Source organism: Gorilla gorilla, chromosome 3 (assembly GCF_029281585.2).
Source record: "Gorilla gorilla gorilla isolate KB3781 chromosome 3, NHGRI_mGorGor1-v2.1_pri, whole genome shotgun sequence".
Classification (NCBI taxonomy): domain Eukaryota; kingdom Metazoa; phylum Chordata; class Mammalia; order Primates; family Hominidae; genus Gorilla; species Gorilla gorilla.
Genome location: NC_073227.2, coordinates 173,399,489 through 173,426,899, shown reverse-complemented (window position 1 = coordinate 173,426,899; position 27,411 = coordinate 173,399,489). Strand labels below are relative to the sequence as shown.

The 27,411-nt window shown below is 33.1% G+C and overlaps 1 protein-coding gene across 3 annotated transcripts in view; it reads left to right on the top strand.

Annotated features, from left to right (window-relative positions):
• The window catches only part of FBXW7 (F-box and WD repeat domain containing 7), a 216,583-nt gene that overhangs the window by 138,188 nt on the left and 50,984 nt on the right, over positions 1 to 27,411 (top strand). The window contains exon 1 of one of the 3 annotated variants that reach the window (XM_031010238.3): positions 17,011 to 17,172. The exons of the other annotated variants lie outside the window; for them this stretch is intronic. Within the exon in view, the coding sequence (XP_030866098.1) occupies positions 17,026 to 17,172 (147 nt within the window). The 5' untranslated portion in view covers positions 17,011 to 17,025. Of the gene's footprint in view, positions 1 to 17,010; positions 17,173 to 27,411 lie in introns of those variants that run through there. 3 annotated transcript variants of the gene reach the window in all.

Below are 27,411 nucleotides of genomic sequence, written 5' to 3'. Positions count from 1 at the left end.
TTTTTGTATTTTTAGTAGAGACGGGGTTTCACCTTGGTCTCGATCTCCTGACCTCGTGATCCGCCCGCCTCGGCCTCCCAAAGTGCTGGGATTACAGGCGTGAGCCACCGCGCCCGGCCTATCCTGTTTCTTAATGGTTTAGTAGATGACTCTGTGGTACTTTGAAGGCTGTTTGCAGAATTTCCATGCCATAGGCAATTTACCTTTCCTTGACATTTGAAGGATTGATGTTGGTGCCAAGTATAGGATCTTCACAGAGTCCTCCTGTAGCTTCTAAAGGTTTAGCTTGAAAATGTTAATTGCTTAATGCTAGCAAGTGAGTGAAAAAGGTGGGGATAAATTTTGTATCTTGCTCATATTTCAGTTCCCACCTCTGTCCTGACAAAACCCCAATATATAAACAGTAAATGTAAGATATATATATTTTAAACATAATAACAAATGTAAGTTCCTTTTGAAATTATTATTTCACCAACTTTAAACAGTATTATCAATTTTTCAAACATTTGGCTAGTGGTTACAGTTTTATCAATCTTATTAGTGAGATTCTTTTCTGCTTGTGGGTCTACTTTTACTTTGACTCTTGTCCTGAAATCTCAATTCTATCTTTGGCCTCTCTTCTGAGAGACATAATTTTGTGTATTTAATTAATCTCTATTTTCTATAAATTAATATGATAAAAAGAATCAAGTTGGATGGATCAGAAGTAGAATACAGAGAAAAGAAAATATGGTTAGGGAATTGAGATTAGGTATGTTTAAATACTTAGTTTGTAGACACGATCCCATTCTTTTGTTTTTTCTTTGAAATTTGCCTTATATTCAGTATTGTCTAGTTCTTAATTTGGAAATGCTATTTTTTTTCATTTAGCATTACAATTATTTGTGGGAAAAATTTTAAGAACATTTCAGAATTCTTTCACTGGATATTCTAATATGGATTGTAATTCAAAAGCACAAAGATGTAAAATCACAAAAGATATAAAATATTTAGGTTTTTGTAAAAATCATATATTAGTATGTTTAGCATAGATAGAAAATTTTATAAAGTATTATTTTTTTTACTGTGAAACATCATATCAAAAGCACACAATTCCTTAAGAATTTATCTGTTTCTTCACTGAACACTAGAGGGCCATATAGCACCTTATAGATAGAGCTGCTTTCCATATATTTAAATATATTTAATATGTGCTTGTCTTTCTCTCCTACTTTGTGTTTTAGTATAGTATGTCTTGCTCAGAATTTGGAGTATACACTCAACAGTAATTATGTGCACTGTCAGATAATATGTGGGATACCTAGGGTTTTTGTTTTTGCTTTTTTTTAACAAGCAACTAGCATTTTGCTACTTAGTAACAACAAAAAGTGATAAAAGAGTGTATCTTGGGATAAATGTATGTGCAGACTTACTATGCTTTGGAAGTAAAAGTATGCTTTTAGAAAATTTCTCAAGTATCTGAACATATACGTGTAAAAAGAATAGGCCTCTCATTGTTATTTGCTCTGGTACTTCTTGGCATGTATGTGAGAAAAGAATTATCTCTCCAAAGAAGCTACTTCCCTTGTCTAAATGTCATCTTGTATTAGCACAGACAGTAATATTGTGGGGTATAACCACCTAATCATCCTGGAGTAAAGAATATTTAAACAACTGATTTAATCTTCCTCAATTTTTTTTTTTTTTTTTTGGCTGCTTAGGGTAAAGAAATGAGAAATACAACTTACAGGAACTTAAATAGGTAATGTCAATGTGTGAAGAGAGTCATGAACAGCCAGTAAGACTGTTCAGGCTCTTATGAACTACGTAAGATATGCCTTCCCCAAAAGGTGTTAATGTTCAGTTAAAAGAATAAAAATATGAGGCAAGAGGATGATTTGAGCCCAGGAGTTTGAGGCTGCAGTGATAGTACTACAGTACTCTAGCCTGGGTGACAGAGTGAGACTCTGTCTTTAGAAATATCAAGAAAAGAAAAAGAAAAACATTGTGCTGGCTCCAAAAAACTGACTTTGAGCTACATATGACCTATGGGCTGTATACTGTTGGATCTTTAATAGCTTCTAGAGAAGAAGTTCAAGATCTAAGTAGGGCCTTGGCTAAATTTTAATTTCTTCCTTAGATATACTTTAGACAGCACTTTTCATTATTAATTTCTGTGTTATGTTTCAGGGGGCAGAAATAAGGACATTTCTCGTTAACTACTATTTACACTGTCTTTTGGTGAAGGAAGATTAGTATGATGAACTTAGAGGAAACACACTGTTTACACCTAGAGGAGAAAATAAAAGAGGGTCATGTGAAAGAGAAAGAAGGAACAATAATTCACTCTTAAAGACATAAAAGAATCTCATCTTTTGAGTCTCTCCTCCTTTGATTTGCCAATTTTAATACCTTAAATTATTTCTTCAAATTAGTTACTATAATGGAGTGACAAAACTTTGATCTTTAGTTCTAAATTTTACTGAGATGTTAGTCCTCTTGAATATTGATGAACTTACAATTATTTTAAAGTCACTGCTATGATAAACAGTATTCTCTAACTGATAATATTTCTTATGCCTTAATGGTGTGTTTGCTAGTTTTCTGTATCACTGCCATTTTCTGAAAACCACATTCACTGGCAGATTGACATGAGCTTAGGTAATTGAAGGCTGAGCTTGAATTCTGATCCTTTTGCACAGGTAATGAAATGAGTTATTGTTAGCATAATATAGCTGGTGCATGTTGAACTCTTAAATGGTCAAGAAGGTAAATCAAATAAAAAGATCAGTATTTGGATATGTTGAAAAACACATGGACTCCTTCTTTGAGTGGCAGAGATAATAGATGCTATTGATGGATTGAAGACATCCATTATTGTGTCTTTAACACGTGTCTGGAGAAAACACTGGCTTGCTAGTTAAAACTTGATTCATTTAACAGTATTACTGAGCACTCAAAGAATTGCCATTATTTTTCTAAGATATGCCACAATTTAATAGTAGCTCTTGTAGGGAGGGGTTGGGGAAGGACGATGTTGGGAGTAGATTACTATGCTAAATGCATATATTCATTGTTAGTTGCATTACATTTTAAAAGGGTTAATGGGAGGGGGCAAGTGCAGAATTGAGGGTATGTAGTATTTTATAAAGGGTAAGAGATCACTTTTATCCACCCAGAAGTCAGAGGTTTGGAAAAAGCAGGTTAGTATGAATATGAATACTAGAGATGTTTCTAGAATATCATACACCTGTATTGTAACTAATTTCCATCAATGATTTATTTACTAACCTGGAATGATTTTCAAGCAGAAAACCCTCTGGACCATAGGGTCCAGAAAGTTAATTGATATGAATGAAATGGACTAAATATAAGAGCCAGGGAGCTAAAACTTCTCTAAAAAGAGGGTCTTGATATTGCCATGTTTTTGAATTTTTCAAAATTCATTGGAATTTCAGATTTTCAGATGATATTTCTTAATCTTTAAAATATATTGGTGTCCAGATTTTGCAAAAGCACTTCCGTGGGTTGGTTTGACCCATAGACCACCCATTTTTCACTAGACATCATGTAGGGAAGAAGAAATGGACTATTATTCTTGAACTGAATAACTGAAACTGGAATAAATGCAAGGGAAGATGTTCTTTGGCACTTCTGTAGAAATGTTTATCACCCATTGCAAAATTACGATAGTTTGCATCCAGTGCTGATCCATTAATGGGAATTGGGTTGTTTGGAGTGGAAGTGCGGCATAGGCATAGCACTTTAAGTGCTTTAGCCAGTGACCTACAGACTTTTCCTTATGAGTTTGGTGTACTGATTTTAGTTATTAAACTGCCAAATGAATTGACCTCATTTTAAAGAAGTGAGTATCCAACTTCCACAAGGAATTTGAGATTTGAAGTGGTCTATATGTAGGAAAAATACATATAATAAAGTGACAAAGTGTACATGAAAATCAGAACCAGGGACAATACTGGAGTAGAATATGAGGGCAAGGTCATGAGAAGAGGTAAGGATTGAGTTATGATGAGTTGGAGAAAGCTAGTAATAGAATATAGGTTGTCCACTCTTAAGTGTCTGCACCAGTATTTTTCAAAGTGTTACCTTGGACCAGCTGCATCAGAAGCATCTGGAGTGCTTTTTAAAAATAACAGATTTCTGGGTTACTCTCAAGAGCTACTTAACTAAACTCCAGGGTCGGGATGTGCATTTTTAATAAGCTCTCAACTGATTTTCATGTAAACTGAAGTTTGCAAAACACTGGTGTGTAGTTTGTTGTCTCTGCTGCCCTGTGATAAAATTGACGATGTACTGAGTCCTCAGGGGAAGAGAAAATATGTCACACGCACACACTTATGCACACCCATGCATCTTTCCTAATATTATATAAGAGGAATTTCCCACATAGGACTTCCTGAGTGACTCAGTAGATCATGTCCTCAACAGTATATCTATAACAAATGCATTAATGCTCATGAATAGTGGTACAGTGTGATCTCTAAGGTCAAACTATGGGGGGATTTTCAAATGCTAGCTCTGTCACTTCATGGCAGTTTGACCTTGCACAAACCGTTAACCTTGTAGAGTTTCTTAGGGATGGTAGTAGTATCTACCACATAGTGTTATTGAGAGGATTCAGTGAGGTAATGTATGCAAAGTACTCAGGACAATGACTGGCATATAGCAAATCCTTAATGAGCATTTGCTATGGTATATTATAAGGTTAATTATTGTAATGTTACAAGTCTATGCTGTAACTAACTTACTAGTTCAGGCTGGGAGGAATGCTATGCAAAATATTTTTAGTTCCAAAGATGCTCTTTTGGGTGGGTTAAAACTATTCCATTGACTTTTGCCTACATTATTAATGGCTTTTAGCATATAGTTCAGCTGTTTGATATTGCACATTTTGTTACCGCTAACTATGAAGCACTCTTGATCCCCGACAGATATTTTTTCTCTAATTGGTTGTTAATGCTGAACTTAGAAGGAATTTGTAAAAGAACCTACAAGTCAATTTTGGTAATCTTAGAGCTTTGAGTACTCATATGAAAATGTGCAGAAGAGAGGAAAAGGCAAGTTTTATTCTTTAATGATACTTGGGTGTTCTTGAACTGAATAGCTGAAACTGGAATAAATGCAAGGGAAGATGTTCTTTGGCACTTCTGTAGAAATTCTAGAATTACTGCTTGATACTAGAGAAAATATGTAAGTTTTTCACAGTGAAGAGATGATTATAAACAAATGAAGCAATCACTGTGAATGGAACAATAGTTTTGGGTGGGTTAAAATTATCTTTAGGATACATTTTAGAGAACACTTCGTAAATTATTAGGGTAACTTCTAGCTGTATCTGACATAGGATATTAACTTCATTCCTTATAATAAGTATTGTCAGGGTAGCATCTTGCATATAAACTTTAACCTCTAATTATATGAAATGCAGGAAGAATGATGATTGTTTTCATAGATCAGGTTTAAAAATGATGTTTAAAATTTTTTTGTATCTTTCCCCCTCCCCAGAAAAGGGTCTGTTTTATTCAAACGTACCTTGTCCTTCTGTCAGGTGGTTTTTGCTGATGCAAAAGGTAGTTTCTCTGCTTTAGAAATAGCAGTTGCTTTTAGGAGATGCATTACTTGGTTGGTTTCCATGGCAGTTTTTGGTTATTGAAATCAGATGCAAATGAGGAATGGAAGTATGAAGAAGGTACTGGTGAATTTGAGGAGTAAGTGCCAACAGTTATTCATTTGCTTAGCTAAAGATGTTGGTTCTATTAATATAAGACTACATTATAAGTTTAATTTTCTAGAATGAATTGTTTGTACTTTACCTATATGCTGCCATCTGTCTTAGGGTTTAATGAGTGAAAAACTTAAATATACTGAGGTACCTCTGTAGTGTTTATCACGTGTTTCAGTTTTGGCGTTTATTCATCATTATCATTTTACTCTGTTACTTGGTATAGAAAAGAAAATTAAAACTTTAAGACAGAATCATTATTCTCTATCAGTTAGATTATCACTAATCTTACATTTTATTTTAATTATATTTTTGTGCTTCTTTACTCAGAAGGGAACAGAATAGAGATTACAAAATGGTGCCTTGTAGGTATTTAAATCTTTTTCTTTTCATCATGACAGCTTACCATTGAATGTATTTTTAAAACACATTTAAATTTGTTGCCAACATTGGAAAATCTTGAGAGTTCCCATAAAAATATTGATTTTTTTCACCTTCTTTTGAAAATATGGAACAAATGGCCTTGCTGGGCCCATGTACTTACATGGCAACATCAACTGTACCTTCTAAAAGGGCTTTTCAGATCTTAAACCTAATTTGTTTTTCTCCTTTATTATACTTGCCTTATTTGTCATCTGAATTTGCTTGGAATATAGACAAAAGCATGATTTTAGGAAATCCAAAAGTGAGTTTGATTTTTCCTTTCTTGGTCATAACATCAAATGACTTTAGATGTAAATTCAAGCCAAAGTAACTCTTTAAAAAGTTTTATTATGAAAATAGAAACTTGCTAAGGCCTCATTTCCATTGAGTGTGAAGGTGGGAAATTGTCACCCAAAATTTTGCCATCCTCAAGATGATCACTTAACGTTTTCATTTTCAATCACCTGTTATCCTTTCCATTCCTATTACATTGTAAAATTAACGCTCCACTAGGATGACTATAAACCAACTTAGAGCTCCTTGTTTTATAAGATGTCTCGGTATCCATTGTCACCTGACCAATCACCGTCAAAGCTTTGTGGATTATAACAAACGAGAATTTTATTATTTCTCATTGTTTTTATAGGTTTGTAATTTGAGGAGGGCTGATCTGGCCATTGTTAACTCTGGGTGGCAGTCAGATCATGGCTGGAGGTGCAAAAGTGGGGGTCTAGAACAGCTGAGGGCTGACCCAGAAATTCTTTTTCCGTATCATCTCCTAACATCTCTATATAATACGGTCTTTTTACCTGGGCTAGTTTGGGCTTCTTCAGAGCATGGTGGCCTGAAGGTACTACTTAGCCAGCACATCAGGACTACCAAGTGAGTGTTCCAGCAAGCAAGGTGGAAGCTGAATCTCCTTTTTATGACTCAGCCTGGGAAGTCACATGATACCATTTTTACTATCTCTAATGGTCCAAACAGTCACAAAGGTCTGGCCTGTTATTAAGGCAAGAGGACATGGCCTCTCCCTCTTAGTGAAAGGAGTCTCAGAGTCACCTTGCAAGAAGAGCATGCAAGATGGGGGACAGCGTTGTGACTACCTTTGAGAATACAATTTGCTATAAGAGTTCATAATATCTTTGATGTTATTCCTGTTTCTTTTTTTAAATTTGGGCTTCGTAAAAATCAGGCACATTAAAACATTCCATATTTAATATGTAAATGTCTTATACAATACTTTATTTCGGTTATCTAGAACTCATTTATATCTGACAAACTTACATATCTGAAACACTGACAAAGAAGTGTCTCCGAACAACTAATTTAGGAAGTAACACAACTAAGTTAGGATGTAACATTCTGTGGAATTGGATAGATGTTCTGTTACAAAGCACAGGTTTAGGAATTAGACATACCAGGGTTAAAATCTCAACTCTACTACCTGGCAGCTGTGTTACCTTGGGCAAATTTGTAAGCCTTTCTGAGCCTTAGTTTTGTCTGTAACAAGTAGACAAGGATAATGATACCTCAGGGTTTCGGCGTGGTGATTAAGTGATACAAAGCATGATCTAGTAGAAACTCTTGTCAGTGTTTAATCTCTTCCCCTTATCATTGTTCCAGTCTGAAACAATGCGTACGTATTTTCTAAGCCCTATAGCTGCAGACTTCCTTTATATCTCTTACTGATCTCTGATAGTCTCCTTAGACTTATTTATCTTTCTATCCCAAGATCTTTCTATTACAGGCATACTAAAGAATAGTAGGAATTGAGTTTTGTTTCTTTGTTTTTAATTTTTCTTGATAGCCAGTTAGTGTTTTACTTATTGTAGAGAATGAAAACTTAGGCTCTCAGCTTAATTTAAACCTCAGCTACAAAAAATAACATTGATATTTTTCAGAAAAATTATTTTGTTGAGTATGTAATATTGACAGCGTAAAAGGCCAGTGGTATCAACTGTCAGCCCGTCCAAGAATTAAGTTCTAACTATGTATTTTCTATTGCTTAATCTTATACTTGTTTTCTGTACTTTAATTCTATACTTAAATTCTGTGCTGAAGTACTTTCAGTTAATATTAATAAATCTCACATACTTTCATAGCACATTACTGAAAATGATATAAATGAAGTATGGTACTATGTTTATCTTACTCAAAATATATTGGTTTTTATTTATAATTGCATTAGAAACTCAACAGTGTAGGAAATAATGTCCCCCTCCTATTTTACCTATTTAAAGCACCAGCACTCCTTCAAATTTTTTATATTTCCATAAGTGTAGCTTTTTATTTTTCATAAGATAAATTTTTATAATTTGTCAAACTGTCAATTTGGTTGAGCCATCTGCGTTATAGCTTAATTTTTTAAAGCTGTGTAGCAAAAAAACACACAATTACTTACTGTATTTTAAAAGAATATTAGTATTATTTCCTTAGTCCTAATTATTAGTATAATTAGTATTATGACTCCCTGGCCTGCAATACTCTTAAGAATTTTTATAAGAGAAAGATATTATTGGTAAGTAATGTTTAATTTATTTTAACTGAAAGTTTAAACTGTTATGTTTAAACTGTTTATGGACTTAAGTACTGATATTAAAGAAGTTATTGTCTTTCTTAGACTTAAATTTTATTTTGAGAATTATGGAAAATTAGGTTACTTTAAATCACTTACTCTGTCATTACATGAGGCTTTTTGCATGACTGAAATACCTGTAATTACTGTGTCATTTTTGTCATAGTTGACTTAAAGGTGTAACTATAATAATCACGAACTAAATTCTTGGTGAGCAGCTGTGTAAGGCCATTTCAACAGCTGGGGTAACCCAGCTCAGCCTGTAAGAGTTAAGTTTAATCATGAGACAGGTTATGTTAAGTCATTGAAGACTTCATACTGGGCATTTCTGAAATACTTAGAAAATTCAGTGGGATAGTTGGATTTTTGTTTTATCTTAAGTACTTTTTAAAATGCTTAATGAAAGGATGAGGAAAAGTATTTTAACAACTAAAGTTCTTAGGCACAAATAATAGAAATAAAATCCAAAGTTTACTCATTAAAAAAAAAAAGTCAAATATACTCTGTATGCTAGTGTTTAGACCACTACAGTAGGTAGGAGAGAAAAAAAATATATAAACACACACACATATTATTATAGTATAATATGGAATCAGAAAAATCCTGAGGTTATTTTTCTTGAATTTCATCTTTTAAAAGTTTCTTTAAAAATCATTATGCCTGTAGCTTCTTTCCAATAAAAATGTTTTCTTATTACTATACAAAAACATTTACAGCACAGGCATACATGCCTTTTGTAAAAGAAGGCAGACACGAAAGAATTGAAGCAATGCATTTTATTTAGATATATTTTATAAACTAGCTATATTGTTCACTAAACTATAATAAAGGAAAGCTCACCAATTGAACCTTCTTACAAGAAGACCATATATGTAATATTATTAGAGCTGTAATATACTTTTTTTTGGTATAAATTTGAGGGGTACTCTAGTTTTTTTTACGTGGATATATTACATAGTGGTGAAATTTGGGCCTTTAGTGTACCTGTCACCCAAACAGTATACATTGTACCCGTTAAGTGATTTCTCATCTCTCAGCATCCTCCCTGCATGTCACCCTTCTGAGTCTCTTAATATCTATTACTACACACTCCATGTTCATGTGTACACTTTACTTAGCTTTCACTTGTAAGTGAAACGTGGTATTTGACTTTCTGTTTCTGTGTTGTTTCACTTAAGAATCACCTCCAATTCCATCCATGTTGCTGCAAAAGACATTTCATTCTTTTTTATAGCTGAATAGTGTTCCATTTGTGTGTGTGTGTACACATATATATATGTGGGTTAGTTATCATAGTTGACTTAAAGTTATAACTATTATAATCACCAACTAAATTCTTGGGGCATCTTTAAAATAATGATTTCTTTTCTTTTGGGTAGATGCCCAGTAGTGGGATTGCTGGATCAAATGATAGTTCTATTATTTGTTCTCTGAGAAATCTCCATACTGTTTTCCATAGAGATTGTACTAATTTGCGTTCCCACCAACACCGTATAAGCATTTCTTTTTCTCCACATCCTCGCCAACATCTATTATTTTTTGTCTTTTTGATAATAGCCATTCTGAATGGTGTGAGATGAGATCTCATTGTGGTTTTACTTTGCATTTCTTTGATAATTAATGATGTTGAACATTTTTTCATGCTTGTAGGCATGAAAAAATATGTATGTCTTCTTTTGAGAAGTATTTATTCATGTTCTTTGCCCACTTTTTAATGAAGTTATTTGATTTTTGTTGTTGAGTTGCCTGTCAATTCTGCATATCAGCCCCCTGTTGGAAGCATAGTTTGCAAATATTTTCTCCCATTCTGTAGGTTGTCTTTTCACTCTGTTGATTTAGTGATGTAATATACTCTTAAACCTGCAAGGGACTTAATCTCAATCATCTGAAGAGAAGTCAGATAATCTATATCTATTAAATATTTAGCCTCCTCTTTGTAGAAATCTGAAGTATAAACTCCAGGTAATTGTACTGCAAGACATTAAATAGTTAAGGTTCCTGAATCTTGGAGTTTCTGGTGTACCATGGGATGGTTTTGTCATCTGTCAACTTATAATTTATTAGCACTTGTTTTGGTTGGTTTTCTGTGTTTTACTTTTTAATTTATAATGTATTTTCAGCAAAATTTTTGGAAGTAACTGGAATATAAAACAGCTTAAATGTCTAACATTGAGATGTTGATTCCATAAATCAGAGCAGTTACAATACCTTATATAATCTAGTATTCTGGCATTTTTATTTTGAGAATGCTACCTATCTGTGCATATAGGCATGTACATGCAATGCTTTTATTTTGCAAATGTCCAATTATCAGGTCACATTTTTATAACACTTGTGTATGTTGTATGTGCTGCTTCAGAACCCAAGCATATTTCTCTTAGTTAGGGGCTGCCCTTGTTGCCCAAATGAAGAAAATTAGCAGGGAAGTGCAGTATGTTGTCCACTGAATGTTTACATACATGTAATGTCTCAAATACATTATAATTGGAAGTTGTAATCTGAGTGAGCACTTTGAGCATGTAAATAAATATCTTTTAGAACATTTTTAGTAATCATTTTAAATGTGATTTTAATCTTATAAAAACATTTTAATTTATTTGACATACCTTTTGTGAATACTAAAGCTTAAAAAAAAAATACTAAAACTTTAAAAGATATCCTGACCAGGCGCGGTGGCTCACGCCTGTAATCCCAGCACTTTGGGAGGCCGAGGTGGGCGGATCACAAGGTCAGGAGTTCGAGACCAGCCTGGCCAACATAGTAAAATCCTGTCTCTACTAAAAATAACAAAAATTAGCTGGGCGTGGTGGTGGGCACCTGTAATCCCAGCTACTCAGGAGACTGAGGCAGGAGAATTGCTTGAACCCGGGAGGCGGAGGTTGCAGTGAGCCGACATTGCACCGCTGCACTCCAGCCTAGGCAACGGAGCAAGACTCAGTCTCAAAAAAAAAAAAAAAAAAGGTATGCCATGTTTTTTTTCTTTGATGCCCAATCTAATTGTATTTATGTTTCTGCATGTAAAGTAATATGTTGCTTGCTGGATTTTTTTTTTTTTTACAGTTTTTGCTAATACAAGCTTGATAATTTATCATTAAGCAGAGGGTTTAATTTATTGATTTATGATTGTTTTCCTCTGTGTTTAAATTGTTCCATCTTCAACCATGAATTGCGTTCATTTGTGAATTGCTTGGTAGGGAAATACTTTAATACTCTGATATCTATGATGTTAGGAAGACTAAAAACTGATTTGGTAGATAAAATAATCTGCCTTACTCTGTATCTGTGAAATAAGTGAGTATGCTTGATGATACCATATTATCTGATCAGAAGGATTTTGATTCTGATTTATTGCACTTCAGTAATGGTATACTTTTTAGCATATGGGACTTTCTGTTTCTACAACAGAGTAAGTCACTTGTTGCCTGAATTCACAGAAGCAGTGAATAATACTGAATTCAAATAACATACGTTGATATTATTCCTGTGAAAGTTTTTGAGGTAAGACTTTGAAAACTCTTGGTATAAAGTCAATTTGAATTTGCAGGGAGATTTACATCTTCTGATTGATTTGTTTTAGCTGATTCAGGAATAGTTTATGAAAAATGGAAAATCTTTGTGCTGCTCATATGCTGTGGCTTTGGTCAGGAGCAGTTAAATTTCTAGCCTTTTGTATAATACTGAATGAAAGAAAAGATGGAAATCCAGAGTAAATTGCTGTGATGGTATTTTTATTGTTGTTACAAGAGAATTGGAGTGCTTGGACTTGTAATGCATTTTACAGATACCGTATTGGTGATATTTTATTACATGTCACATTTATATATAATTGTTTTTACGGATGCAAATTTTTAGAAGAAAGAAAATCAGGGAGTGACAAGTGGGCAAAATAAGTTACCTTATATAAAGACCTTTTCTTTACTACAAGTTCCCTAATGTTTAGCCTGTCTTGGATGATCAGTGGTATCTGGAATCTTAAAATGCCAAGACACTATGGCTAAGATACTACAGCTTCATATTTTGGCAAAAATTTTGACAGAATTATAGAAGTCTTTCTGAAACTTACAGATAATATGTTTTAAAATATTCTTTTCCAAAGTTATTATAGATGGATTTTAGAATCTCTGCTTTATTTCCTGGTGATTTTAAAATTGGAAATGTAATCTACAAAGTTCTATGTGATTTTTGATTCCATTAGTAGTAGTAATCATAATGACAGTTTAACACTATCGAACACTTACTAGATGTGAGGCGTTACTCTGTATATTTATATCAACTAATTTTTAATCCTCACAACAGTCCTATGAGGTAGGTACTGCCTAGGTGAAATTGAGACATGAATTAAATTAAGGTCATACCTGGTAAAGCCAGGATTTGGACTAAGTTAGTTTGGTTCTGGAGTCCATGCTCCTACCTATCATATTGCACTGCCTTATTATTTGTGGTATCATCTTTAAAAGAGCTTGTCTGTTTTTAAGAGTCTCAATTTGGGTAGTAATTAAAGAGTATCTTTAACGTTTTTAAGAGTAGAATTGAGACTCAGACTTTATCTTTTCTTGAACACATGGAATTAGCTACATTTTGAAGTATTAACAGTTGGGGTTCTTATATACCTTGTCTATGATTTCCCTCATTAGGGTTTTTGTCTATATTTGAAGGTTTGGTTTTTGAGTGTTTCGTGTTGATTGGGACTATCACATTAGAAATACTGTTACTTGAATCCTCCCAAAAAAATGAAACTTGTAGTATATATATTTGGAAGTTAGTACTCACTTTGCCCAATCACTGATAATGTCTTCTTTTTCCAAAAATATATTATGACAAACACATGATTCTGTTACAGCGTTTGGTTTGCCACAGTTGCAATGCCCTGTATTATCCAGTTGAGGGCAGCTGTTTACTGATTTAAAAAAATAATAATTGAATTAGAATGTCACCCCCTTGTGCTTACCAAAACTTGATATCCACTAAAAAACTCCACATTTGAGGTACAAACAGCCTTAATTGTGTTCACTTATGTTTTGTTTCTGTTGTCATTGTAAATTATTTCATGAAAATGAAAAGCCTGGCTTTACTTCATAATAACTTTTGGTCTCTTAGAAACTAGAAACTGTTGATTTTAGTTTTAATTTTCCCAATCCAAGTTCTTTTCAATTCTAAATCTTTTTTCCCCCCGTTAGGATCAGACTCATTGAGATCAGGGATTTTTCTTATCTTTAAAATGTCTGCATGTAAATACATGTGACTTTAGAGTTCTTTGAGGGCTAAAAGTGAAAAATTATAATATTGAATACATTATCTTTATTAACCAGTGGAATAACCACTGATTGTTAACTAGATCTTTGATTCATTTTTCTAAATGCCAAATGAACGTGTTAAACTCGTAGAATATATTACCCTCTTCTAATTTTTCTGCATTGGAGTATCACATTGTTAAAATTGTATCTTCTATGTAGTTCAGGAAAAAATTCAGGGGGGTTAATTATCCAATTGATTTCAAAGGTATCACTGAGACAGAATTTTTTTGAAAATAATCTCAGACTGCAGAAAACTTGTAATATTAACAGGTAGTGTTAGTAACTGAGATAAGGATATTCCATGGGACCTACTTTAGCGAAAGGGATTGTCTAATGAGAGAAGGACAAAATATGACATATGTTTCACAAACAAAACAATTAGTCTTATGTTGGAAAATAAAGTGAACATCTGAGGAGATGCTAAGACTAGCATGAACCTAGTATTCATTCTGCAGGATAGTAAGTTGTCTCATAGGGCTGTAGACATGGTATCTTGGATATCATTCTCACTTTTTTTCTACTACCAATTTATAGGTTTCCAACACTCTCATATTATCTCTTCTCTCTCCTAACCTTAGATCTCTCGAGGTTTTTTTGGTGATGATTGTTCCATTTTCAGTCATTTACTTTTTTGTTTAAAAACATTTAAAATTTATGGTTAAATATCCATAACATAAAATTTAATATTTTAACCATGTTTAAGTATACAATTCAGTGGTATTAAATATATTTACATTGTTATATAACCATTACCACTATCCATCTTCAGAATATTTTCATTTTCTCCTACTGAAACTCTGTGCCAACTAAACACTAACTCTCATTTCCCCCTCTCCCTGTCTCAGACAACCATGATTCTGTTTTCTATCTATGCAAATTTAAGTATTCCAAGTACCTTATATAAGTGGATCATACACTTTCCTTTTTACTGACTTATTTTACTTAGTGTAGTATCTTCAAGGTTCATGCATGTTGTAGCATATGTCAGAATTTCCTTCTTTTTCAGAGTTGAATAATGTTCCCTTGTTTGTATATGTCACATTTTGTTTATTCATTCATTGATTGAGACTTGAGTTGCTTCTACCTTTTGGCTATTGTTAATAAGGCTGCTATAAGCATGTGTATACAGTATCTGTTCAAGTCTCTGCCTTTAATTATTTAAGGTATATACTCAGAAGTGGAAATGCTGGATCATGTGCTGATTTTATGTTTAATTTGTTGAGGAACTGCCATACTGTTTTCTACAGCAGCTACATTCATTTCACATTGCCGCCAAGGATGCACAAGGGTTCTGATTTCCCCACATCCTAGCCCACGCTTGTTGTTTACTGTTTTGTTTTGTTTTAAAACCATCCTAATGGATGTGAAGTGGTAGCGCATTGTGGCTTTGATTTGCATTTCCCTAATTAGTGATGTTGAGCATCTTTTCATGTGCCTATTGACCATTTACATATCTTTGGAGAAATCTGTTTTTGTGTAGCATTGCTGCCAGTGATTTTGCATTTTTAACTACATTTTAAATTGTGGTATAAGAGAAAGGTCTACTAATAGGAATGGGACTATTTCTTGTGCATAGATTGCCTTCCCAGCAGCCCACTTTAATATTTAGCAATGCTAATCTTTCCAAAGTCAAAAAGAAATCACCCATTTCTAACTTTCTCCTTTCAAATCCTTTCTTGTCTCCATCAAAATTCCTGCGCTAAAACTCCATAAAAGCTTGGAAGTTAAAAGTTGGAAGGAGAGATAAGTGGAGCTGACTGGCTGTTGGAAGAAGAAAATAGAATGGAAAGAGAGAATAGTTGATTGAGCACTGTGAATGGATAGTTCACAATCATTATCTACTATCTGTTAGGAATATGGATTATAGTATAAAGATTAATTAACACTTGCACAAATGGTTAATTTAGGGAAATATTTGAGATAATGCTGGAAAGTTTAGTTTGGGGCCACTTTGAAGAGAGTCTTCATCTCCAGACTTTATCTTAGGCCTTGGAGAACCATTGAAGGTTCTTGAGGAGTAAACGGCACACCGCATTCCCTCTCTGTGTTTTAGGAAGATTTATCTGACCATACTATGAAGGAGAAATTAGGCACTAGGGATTTGCAATGGACTGGCTAGTTACTCTCCCATTTTACTATAATTACTTCCCATCATAGATTACTTTATAAATAAATACACTTTTTACATATCTTTAATCAATTGGGTGACTGTTATGCTTTCAAGTATAATCAATAAGTTTTTCAGAATTAAAGATTGACAATTGAAAACTCTGGTACAAAGATTAATCTGAAGTGTGTATTAATAGCTATTAGAGAACCAGAGTATACAGTATTTAATGTCTAGTGAGTATGAGATAAAGAATGGTGTGTATGGAAAAGGGAAAGAGAGCACACACTTGAAAATAGTGCTCATTATAATATATCTAAGGTAGAACAAACATACATGTGTGTGTGGTTTTTTTAAACCATACGTAAACGCAGTTCAAAAAATTCAAAACAAAATTTGTAACAGAATTCAAAACATTCCTAAAATATTAATGCTGACATTTGGATAAGGAAGACTTAATAGATACTCAAGATACAATGTTTGTTTTTTTTTTATTTTATTTTTGTAAGTAAAAATTTACTTTCACTTTCTAGGAAACACTCTTAGATTAGTTAGTTGGAGAAATATTAAAAGGGACCTTACAGCACAGCCCTGCTTTGGTTGTGTTCTCATTACTGACTTTGTATGAGAGGTTCACCAGCTGTTTGACTGGCAGGAGCAGGAGCTTTCACTTCAGTAGTTTATAATTCCTGGCTATTCTAGGATAGTTTGCACTTCACCAAGCCTCAGACAGGTCAGGACATTTGGTAGGGGAAGGTTGAAAGACAAAAGCAGCAGGCCTTGGGTTCTCAGCCTTTTAAAAACTATTATTAAATATATATTTTTAAAATTTAGTGGTTAGAGCTTTTAGTAATGTGCCTGTATTACATGTAGAGAGTATTCGTCAACCAAGAGGAGTTTTAAAATGTCAAAACCGGGAAAAGCTACTCTAAACCATGGCTTGGTTCCTGTTGATCTTAAAAGTGCAAAAGAGCCTCTACCACATCAAACTGTGATGAAGATATTTAGCATTAGCATCATTGCCCAAGGCCTCCCTTTTTGTCGAAGACGGGTAAGTCTCACACATTTGAAAAATATGAATGTTTATTTAAGTGAAGTACCTTGGCCTCTTTTAGTGAAAAGATGCCTCAAATTTCAGTTTTTATTTAAAATTAAAACTATCAATGCATTGTGTAGCCAGTAAACACTTATATAAGTGATAGTTTTATAATATGATATAGAGCCTAGAAGATAGGGTTACCCAGTTCACCTTTTTCTCTCATTTATTTTTCATGAAATTAGAATCCTGCAGATTTATCTAAAATTAGTAAATGTAAAAAGGTACGTTTTGAAATACGTTGACAAATATTAGCACTGTAAATTTGTAGTTTTTGCATGAAAGGCAAAAAGTTGATGGTATTCTCCTTATACATGGGAAATACAGCATTTCATTCGTTAAAAAGTATTCCAAATCCTTAGGCTTCTTTGGCCTCTTAAGCTGTATTATTTTTTTAAATTGCTATTCCTTACATTCAAACTTAATAGGAACACTACTTTTTGCTGTTATATAAAATAAAAATAGCATGCTATTGTGTGGCAGTCACGATATGGTTTATATATAGACAATCCTGAACTAACAAACATTTTGTAGAACTTGTATGATCTATTGGATGTTTCTCAGGATTACGTACTCCTCTCCCTGGTCAACAAGTTTTAACCCTGTTAACATAGGCAATTTTTTGTATTTCCTGAGTTAATTTAAATTGCCAGTTTCAAATTATTTGAGTGATATATTTTTAGATCTAACATAGGTTTATGAGCCTGAAACAAACAAACCACTGCTTGGGATTAAATGAGTGTATTTGTGTATATCAACACTGTTAGGGTTCTATCTTTTTGTGCGTTTCTTAAAGTTTTATTTTGTTTTTAATTGACACATAATTGTATTGTACTTTTTCTTTTAGCTAAAGGGAAAATATTCTATTAAATAGAATAATCCATAACACTGGAAGAATATTTTTCCTCCTTAATAAAGAGAATCTTCTATTTGCTGGAACTTAACCTTCATAAAAACATGTTTTCTAGTTAGCTTAGTTCTTTTTGAGTAGTTTCCACTTCTACTCCAAACAAGTGGCAGCCATGTTGGAAAACTTTTACATGAGGTTAAAATGTAATACAATTTAAACATCGAAAACAGAATACAAATATCCCCAGCACCCTCTTGTTACTTTTGTACTTTACTGTTTTAAGAAAGTGTTTCTTTTATTTTGTCTGCTTTCACCTTGTCATTTTAATAGCGTCTTCTGAATGAGGTCACTGCTCTGATTTGAGCATTTTATAAGGCCTCTAATAGCTTTAAAGTCACTAATAAACTAATTTATTATCTTATACCTCTGTAAAAGAAAATACCAATACAAATAAAATTAAAAGTTGAGAAAAAAGAAGTGTAGGCCTTTTTAAAATTAAAGGGTTAAGATGTTAATAATCAAGTTAATTTTTTTATTGAATATTTTTAATAAACAAGTACATATGGGAGATTACCTCATTACGTTACAGTATATATTTCCTGTCTTTGTCTTCTAACATGGACATTAAGTTTAAAAGACATAGGAGAAGATTCTGTAAGATAAATTAATAGAGAACTGTAAGGCTTTCCTGAGGGCTTTCTGGGGTCACTATTTAATTTGACTTTTCTAGGTTACTGTGTTATGTTAAATTATAGCCTTGCAGTTGTAATAGCAGAATAAAACTAAATATTAAAAATGAAATTCATATTAACAATTTTTAGAAGATATTTAAAAAACAAAATGAACACATTCAATTTTAGCCTGCCGGCCAATAATTTACTATTGCATAACTCATTGACTCTGACCACTAGAAATATTAGAGGGATTGTGAAATTATATCCTTTCTTTCGTTTTTGCAAATGGTTAGTTGATTTACATTTTCTGTGTTATTTATTAACTTTCCCATTTTTCTTTATTAGAAATTTTAAAGATATTTTAAATCTGTTATAATTAATAATATTTTGTACCTGACGTATTGTATGGCTTTTACATTGGGTATTTTTACTTTCTTTCAAGCAGATTGCTATACACCTTGACAGCAAAGCACACAAAGCAAACATTCTTCTGTATTTTACAGACCACTTTTTTCCTTCTAAGTCATGAGCTGAATGTAATGTATAGTTATTGCTTATGAGACTATATGCAGTCTTGATCTATTAAAATTTGAAAGCATGGTATTTTCCTTCCAGTCATCATAGATACTGAATCAAGTTAATGTTTGCACAGTTAATATTTTGGACAGAATAAAAAAAGTTTGAAAATAGTGGAAAAAATTTTAAGGTAGCAGTAATAACTATAACTTCAATTTATATCTCTTCAAATATTTTCAGGAAATTAATTTACCTTACTATTAAGTGTAATATTAGTACTGGTAGTTAATGTATTATATAAATTATTCTAGCTGCTCATCTGAGATAATTTATAAGCATTGGATTTAATACTAACAACAGTAAATAAATAGCAACCTAGCTATTAATCATTTACCTTCAAATGAAAATGTTTTTAGGCCAGGCATGGTGGGTCACGCCTGTAATCCCAACACTTTGGAGGCCAAGGTAGGAGGATTTCTTGAACCCAGGAGTTAGAGGTTGCAGTGAGCTGTGATGGCACCACTGCACTCCAGCTTGGGTGATGACAGAGTGAGACCTTGCCTCTGAAAAAAAACTAAAATTAGAAGAGAGAAAGAAAAAAATGTTTTTAGTCTTACAGTCTTCATAATTTGTTCATGTTTTCTCAGATTTTCCTGGTCATAAATATCAGCTGGAATACTTACTAAAAATAAGTTCTGCAGGTATTTCTTAGTATCAGAAAAATTTGGGAATACAATTTTCAGCTAAAAAAAGCCTTGGTTGTCTTTTAAGGGAAGATAAATTTTACAGGAAAAAATTATTTAACCTATAAAATAATTAGGTAAAGATATTTAAAATAACCAGTTATTTTATAGGTTATAGAAAAATAACTATTTTTTATTTGAAATTGGAATGCCTAATTATGGTAATGTTATATTTCTTAAATCCTAAGATGCATTATTTTTTCACATTATAAGCATATATGAAATAAGGATACATCTTGATGGCACTAGATAGCTTACCTAGCAACATTTTTTTCTTTCTAGTAATAAGAGAAATTATATTAAGATGCAGCTTACAACTAATAATTGCATGGTTTTTTGTTTTGCTTTTTTTGGGACAGTGTCTCACTCTGTCTCCCAGGCTGGAGTGTAGTGGCACCATCTTGGCTCACTGCAGCCTTCACCTCCTGGGTGCAAGAGATCCTCCCACCTCAGCCTCCCAAGTAGCTGGGACTACAGGTGCATGCCACCGCATCTGGCTAATTTTTGTATTTTTGTAGAGATGGGGTTTCACCATATTGCCCAGGCTGGTCTCGAACTCCTGGACTCAAATGTTTTATCTGCTCGCCTCAGCCTCCAAAAGTGCTGGGACTACAGGCATGAGCCACCATGCCCGGGCATAATAATTGTATGTTGAAAGAAAATGGACTTTTAATGCATAAATTTCATCTCTTGACTCATTTTGTTTTTGTTTGGAGCACTTTTAAGCATTTAGAATATTCTCTTAAAATTATTCTTCAGTGTTACTATTTTAGTAGAAATTTCCAAATGACATGCAATTGTTGGTTTATTTGGGACTTAAATATATCTGGTTTGACTGCTGGTTTATAGACAAATATTGTATTTAGAGTGCCTCCTATATTCTTGAGTTTGTGTAGTATAGGGATCAGCAACACAGGAGAGAATGGAGTAGAGCTTTGGTGGAAAGGATGGAGCACAGATAAGGGACAAGGATTTATGCATCTGAGACCCAGGAACTCAGGAAATAGTGAAATATACAACTGACGTTTCCAGTAGTTGAAAACAATTTCATAGTGATTATATTCTATATCAAATTCTATTCCAAATACTGTACTTAAAATTATTTTTCTTTAAAATAAAAATAGAAATAAAAGTAGAATATTTGTGTGTCATTTGAAAAGGTGTTACTGTCACATCTTATGTATCGTCATCTTAAATCAGGAGTCCACATGCTTTTTCTGCAAAGGGCCAGTAAATATTTTAGGCTTTGTGGACCGTGTAGTTGGCCTCTGTTGCACTCAGCTCTCTCTGCCTTTCTATCATGAAAGCAGCCACAGACAGTACTTAAACAAATAGGCATGACTGTGTTTTAATAAAATGTTATTTATAAAAACAGTGAAAAACAGGTTTTTACTGTTACAACAGTACTGTAGTAAATTTTCTTTTGCATATAGCTTTTTGCTTGTGTAAGTTTCATTTTATGGTGAGTTTTTAGAATGGGGTTCTGGAGCTTTTAGCCTTTATAAGACTCATTTTATCTAGTTCTTTTGTGTTTGTGGGAGGAAGAATTTTATTTTTGCGTATCTAATCACTCTATTTTTTTTTTTTTTTTTTTTTTTTTGAGACAGACTCTTCCTCTGTCACCTAGGCTGGTGCGATCTTAGCTTACTGCAACCTTCTCCTTCCAGGTTCAAGCGATTATCCTGCCGCAGCCTCCTGAGTATCTGGGACTATAGGTGCCCACCACCATGCCCAGCTAACTTTTTTTTTTTTTTTTTTGATATTTTTAGTAGAGACAGGGCTTCACCATATTGGCCAGGCTGGTCTCGAACTCCTGACCGCAGTTGATCCACCTGCCTCGGTCTCCCAGAGGGCTGGGATTACAGGCAGAGCCACCGTGCCTGGCCTAATCACTAGAATTTTAACATACTGCTTTTTATTATTTATCTTCTAAATGTATAATAATGGTATTGATGATTTCTATCATTTTAAAAGAGCCAACTATGTATTCTAGGTACTCCTCAGCTACTTTTTATATTTTAATCCATTTAATCCTTAAATAGTTTAAATGTTAATGAAACAATGTAAGTTTTATCTCCATTCAGTAGATGAGAAAACTGAGGGTCAGACAAGTTAATAACTCTCCCAGTTTTCCAGGTAGTTCGTAACACTGGTATTTCATCTCAGGACTCTCTAATGCTGCAGGTACTAGCTGTTCTTTTACTATGCTTTGCAACATACATTTTTTTTCTTGTGAACTTAACACGTTTCAACTATCAGTATTTTGTAGGGTTAGTCTGGGGGCCTATTGCTGTTGACATTGTTTCTATGAGACAATACAAAGTTTCAAACAATTGACTTACAAACAATTTTTGTAGCACCGTCCCTTTATAAATTTAAAATTTTTTGTGTAATCCCTTTTAAGTTTTTTTTTTTTTAGTTATAAAGTTATCTCACAGATTATGTAACAATTTTAGTCATGAAAAAACTTGAAATATTCAGACCGTATGCATGTTTGTCCTGTGTCTTTTTGTAAACTGAGGGATGATACTTCAGGGTCCGGGGTCAGGCAACTGAGAACAGGGTGCCTAACAGGTGACTATCCTCAAAAGACAATGCAGTACCATTCTCATCAGTTAATCAATTAGTACTTTTGACAATTATGACCGAAAAAAACACAGCACCTCTCATAGGACCTCTTAGCAATACTGTGTTAGGTTCAGGTTTTTCTTCATTGTTCAGTTATTCATGATAATAGACAAGCCTATATTCAAAATTTTAATCTTCTCATTCTCATAACAAATTAGTCCATAACCTAATTTGTTGTTTTTGTATGTATAAACTTCAGTTAGTTCAAGGGGTGTATAATTTTAATCTATTATACTCCTGTAGTAGACTGTTGGGTTTGTTAGAACTTTCCAGCAAGGTCTGCTAGGCTTATTAAACAGTCGTATTGTTTTTGTTTCAGAAAATAACATCTCTAATTATTTATTCTACAATAAAATTTTCATTAATATGAAGATTTTATACATACCCAAAACACCGACCATCATAAGCTCTGTTGGTAAAGCAAATTTGGGAATTATTACCCTCCCAAATTTCGTAATTTAATATCCTCCAAAGTCTGAGTTCAATGGCTATATAATGAATTTTTATTTCCCTCCAATATTTAATATCTTTTACTTCTCTTTATAAAACTATTAGACATGTTAAATATGTAACGTAGAAAAGGCACTTGTCTTTACAGTTTCCTAAATTATTAGTAATCTCACGGGTCAGAAATAACCACAATAAGGATTTTAAGCATATAACTTTTTAAACAAAACTGCCACTTTAATTCATTTTTAATATACTGCTAGTATTTTCCCATGGCTGTAGGTATTCAAAAGTATATAATCTGCCATATAAATATATCGTAATTTCTCACTATTGTTGATTTAGATTGTGACCTGCTTTGAACATTGTTATGCATAAATTTAACCACATCACTGTACACAGATTTCTACAAGTACTTTTATTGGGTCAAGGAGTATGAACTTCTTTAGATTCTTGATAAATATTATTAAATTTTTTCAGAAAAAATTGTATCAGTTCAAAAACAGCATGGGTTTTCTAATGTTACAAGACAAATTATATTTTAAAGCACATTTATTCTTATGGCAAAGCTTTGTGGACTTTACTTAGCTGATACTCTATCATTGTACTTCCATGTTTATTATTCTAGGTTTTCTGTGAACTGAATTTTCATTTTGAGAAAATAACGATATATGTTTTTACTTAAGGCCTCATAAAGAAAATATATCAATTGATTAAAAAATTATTTGTCGCTCATAGTGATTTTATTTTTTATTCTTATAGGAGATAATATTTGCCATAGACTTGTCACCTATATTATTTTCAACTGTAATTTTCTTCTATTCTTCTCATGGTTTTAAAACTGTGATCTGTGTTTTTATCTAAATAGATGACCCACATGTATGATTTGATAATTTATTATTGATTCAACATATTTTTTATATGGAGAGTCTTCTTATGGTTGTCTCATTTTTTGTCACATTAGATTATACTTTTACATTTCTGAATTTAGCATGGTATCTTTACAGTATAAGTGACAACCTCTCCCAAAGTATATAGCTATTAATAATCTCTACTGTAAGAGTACTTCTCATGCTAGCAGGAGCAGCTGCCAGAAATACTTGCCTGTTTCCTATAGCACTGTTACTTAGCATTACATTTCTGTCATAGCTTTGTCATTTAGCCCCAATCCTGGTTTGCCTTAAAAAAAAAAAAAATTCTAGTCTAGCTATGATTAATTCTCATTTAAAGTAGTTGTAGCAAGTCTCCTCTTCTAAAATGTCTTGATGACTAAAAGGGATTTCACGAAACTCAACATCACTTTCATAGAACTCTTAGCCAAGTAAAAATATATTGATACCTCCTTAACATACGGAAATATAAAACGTTTTAAAAGCCAGCATCATCCCCTCCTCTCCTGTAACTAGTCTATTTGGTATCCACTGGTTACATTTGTGCCTGTTTTTCTACATCCTTTCCATGACCTCATGGTCCAGCTTACCTCTCTCTTGAAACCTCCCTTCTGGCACTGATTTCATCCACTGTTGTCCTCATGCATTAAATGAAACATATTACAATTATTGCTGTTATCTTTGGTCCTTAGGCATACTATATGGGCTGCTCAATGATGTTATATGACAACTTTGTATAGATATCTCCTTGGTTAGGTTATAAACTCTTACAGTTCAGAGGTTATTTTTAATACCTTTTTATGCTTCCAGAGATATGCAGGAGAAAGTTAGTATAAATATATCTATGGCTGATTCATTGAAGTGTCTGTTAAACTTGGAAAAATCCTTAAGGAATTTTTGTGCTGTAAGAATGTGGCTTGTTTTTGTTTACTAAATGTTTTTAAATGACTGTGCAGCTGTGATTTTGAATATTTCATTTTCTAAATTTAACGAAACTCAGATACAGTTTGACACTTAATTTTAAAAGTAATTACTACGTACTAATTTTGAAAATGAAAAAGAAACACACATGGTATAGTCATTTAGGTGGTACTTTTGGGAGTCTAGAGTAGCTCCTAAATATCAGAAAATGCTGAAATAGAGAAAAAAAATACAGTACTTTGAAGAGAAGAAAGAATAGGGTGGTGGTATGAGCAAATTTAGAGAGGGAATTTAATAGGGTACCTGTTTTGTGGTGGGGTTTTTTTGGTTTGTTTTGTTTTTGTTTGTTTTTGAGTGAGGAAACTAAAATGTGGCTTTCTAAGCTTCTCTTACTTGCATATATCTTCCATTGGTACTTGGAAAATATAAGCATTTCCAGATCCTTTGGTGTTTTTTATGGTCACTACTTACTTTATCAATAAAGGCATTAATTACTGTCAGTTACCACATATCAGACCATTCTATTTTAGATCCTTTGGTCTTTTTCTCTTTAAGAATGTTTCACACATCATGCATCAACATGAGTAAGCAATGTAATTGTCAGTTTTCTTTGCATTCTCTGTGCTGTGCAAGCCACCGGCTATAAATAAGATGATGATCCCCCATGCCCATGCACAAATGAAAAGTCACAGTGATAAAACTACAAACAAACCATTATAGTACAAAATGATAACTGCTTAAATGGACCTACGTACAAAGTACTGTCGGAGTATGAGGAGGCACTCAGAGCTCAATATGAGTGGTTCAGGAAGGGCTTCACAGTAACCCTGAATTAAAACATGAAGATGTTTGTTAAGTAGGTGATCAGAGGAGTGATAGAGGGAACTTGTATCATTGCTTGGGATCATGTCTTATGTTTTTTCGTATTAAGTATACTGCTGCAAATTACATCTTGCCGTCAATTTATTAATGTTGAAAAAATACGTATTGAGCACCTAGAGTAGAGAACTTTCCTAGAAACTGTAGATATAACAGTGAACTTGATAGACAAAGGCCATGCCCTCATGGAGCTTAGATTGTAGTTTGGGGAGACAGAAAATAAATACTACTGTTAATATTTTGATGACAATAAAATAGGGTAATAGAATAGGGTATGATTTGGGATGTAGAAGAGGCACTACTCTAGTTACTTTCTATACATAAACTCATTTAATCCTTAAAATCACCTTGTGAAGTACGTTGTATTGTATTTTACCTGTTTTACACATGAGGAATCTCAGGCATAGGAAGGTTCTTGCCTCTTAGCTAGTAAGTAATGTAGCTAGGACACTAACTCAAGCAGTCTTATTCCAGCATTACAGCCACTGCAGTAAATGGATCTGGAGTAGGCATTTGTTGAACAGACCTTTAGTGTCCAAATGTTTTAATAAGGGTTAACTTTTGCCATATAATCTTGGAATTTTAAATGTGTAATACTCACCTTTCCCAACAATTTATGATGGTCTCAATATCTAATTACTGATAATACTGCCTTCTATATGTTTTTGTCATCAGATGATGTTTTAGTATTGGGTTGTGCCCGAGTTGTCAGATAGGAGTACAAAGCGACTTAGCACATGATTTATAAATCTGTAACTACACTATGGAAACAACTTGTATGATTTTGTCTTTTATGTAACAAATTTTTAATTAGGTAACAATTTGTATAATTTTGACATCAAAGGGCAAGGCTATTTAAATTTGTAAATATAAACTAAGTTAGGTTTTACAGAAACTAACTTAATGTTAAGGCTTGTAATATAGAAGACAGATGAAAAATATGCTAAAAATAAACTTGGAACTAAGCTCCTGGCAAGGTAAACAAGTGTGAAATAAGTCCACAGTCCCTTGTCTGCAAAGCAGAAATCCAGCATGCTCTGAAAACTGAAAATTTAAAAATAAAGGTAGCAAGACCTAACCCAAACTAACATAAAACAGTCATCTTTATTATTTATCTGAATATTCATATATTTTGCTGGAGAAACACTAATGTGTGATATACTGGAAGTGTTCTGTAATAAATAGTATATGCACTCTGTTACCTTTCTACAATTCAAAATATTCTGAATTTAGGAACACAGCTGTCTCCAAGAGCATGGAACTAAATCCAGAGACCTTAGAGTTTTACAACTGTCACCCACTCCTAAAAAACTGAACACACTTTGAAATGTCAGAGTAGTCTAAGCTTTATCTTAAGTCTCTGAGTACATGCATATTAAATACTTTAAAACATACATATATAGATGAGTAGCTAAAGTTTATTAACCTAATTATAGGCTATTATAACCATATAATACAATGATAGTTTGGAGCTTTTATATTACTTTTCTTCAGTGATTAAAATACAGCTCATGCTAATAGACTTATTCTTTAAATGAGTGTAGAGAACCTCAACCACATTTTTTTTAATTGTCGCAGTGTTTCCATGGGAAATTAACACCACAAAATTAATTTTAATCTGCTGATATATAGTATGCATACTCTCT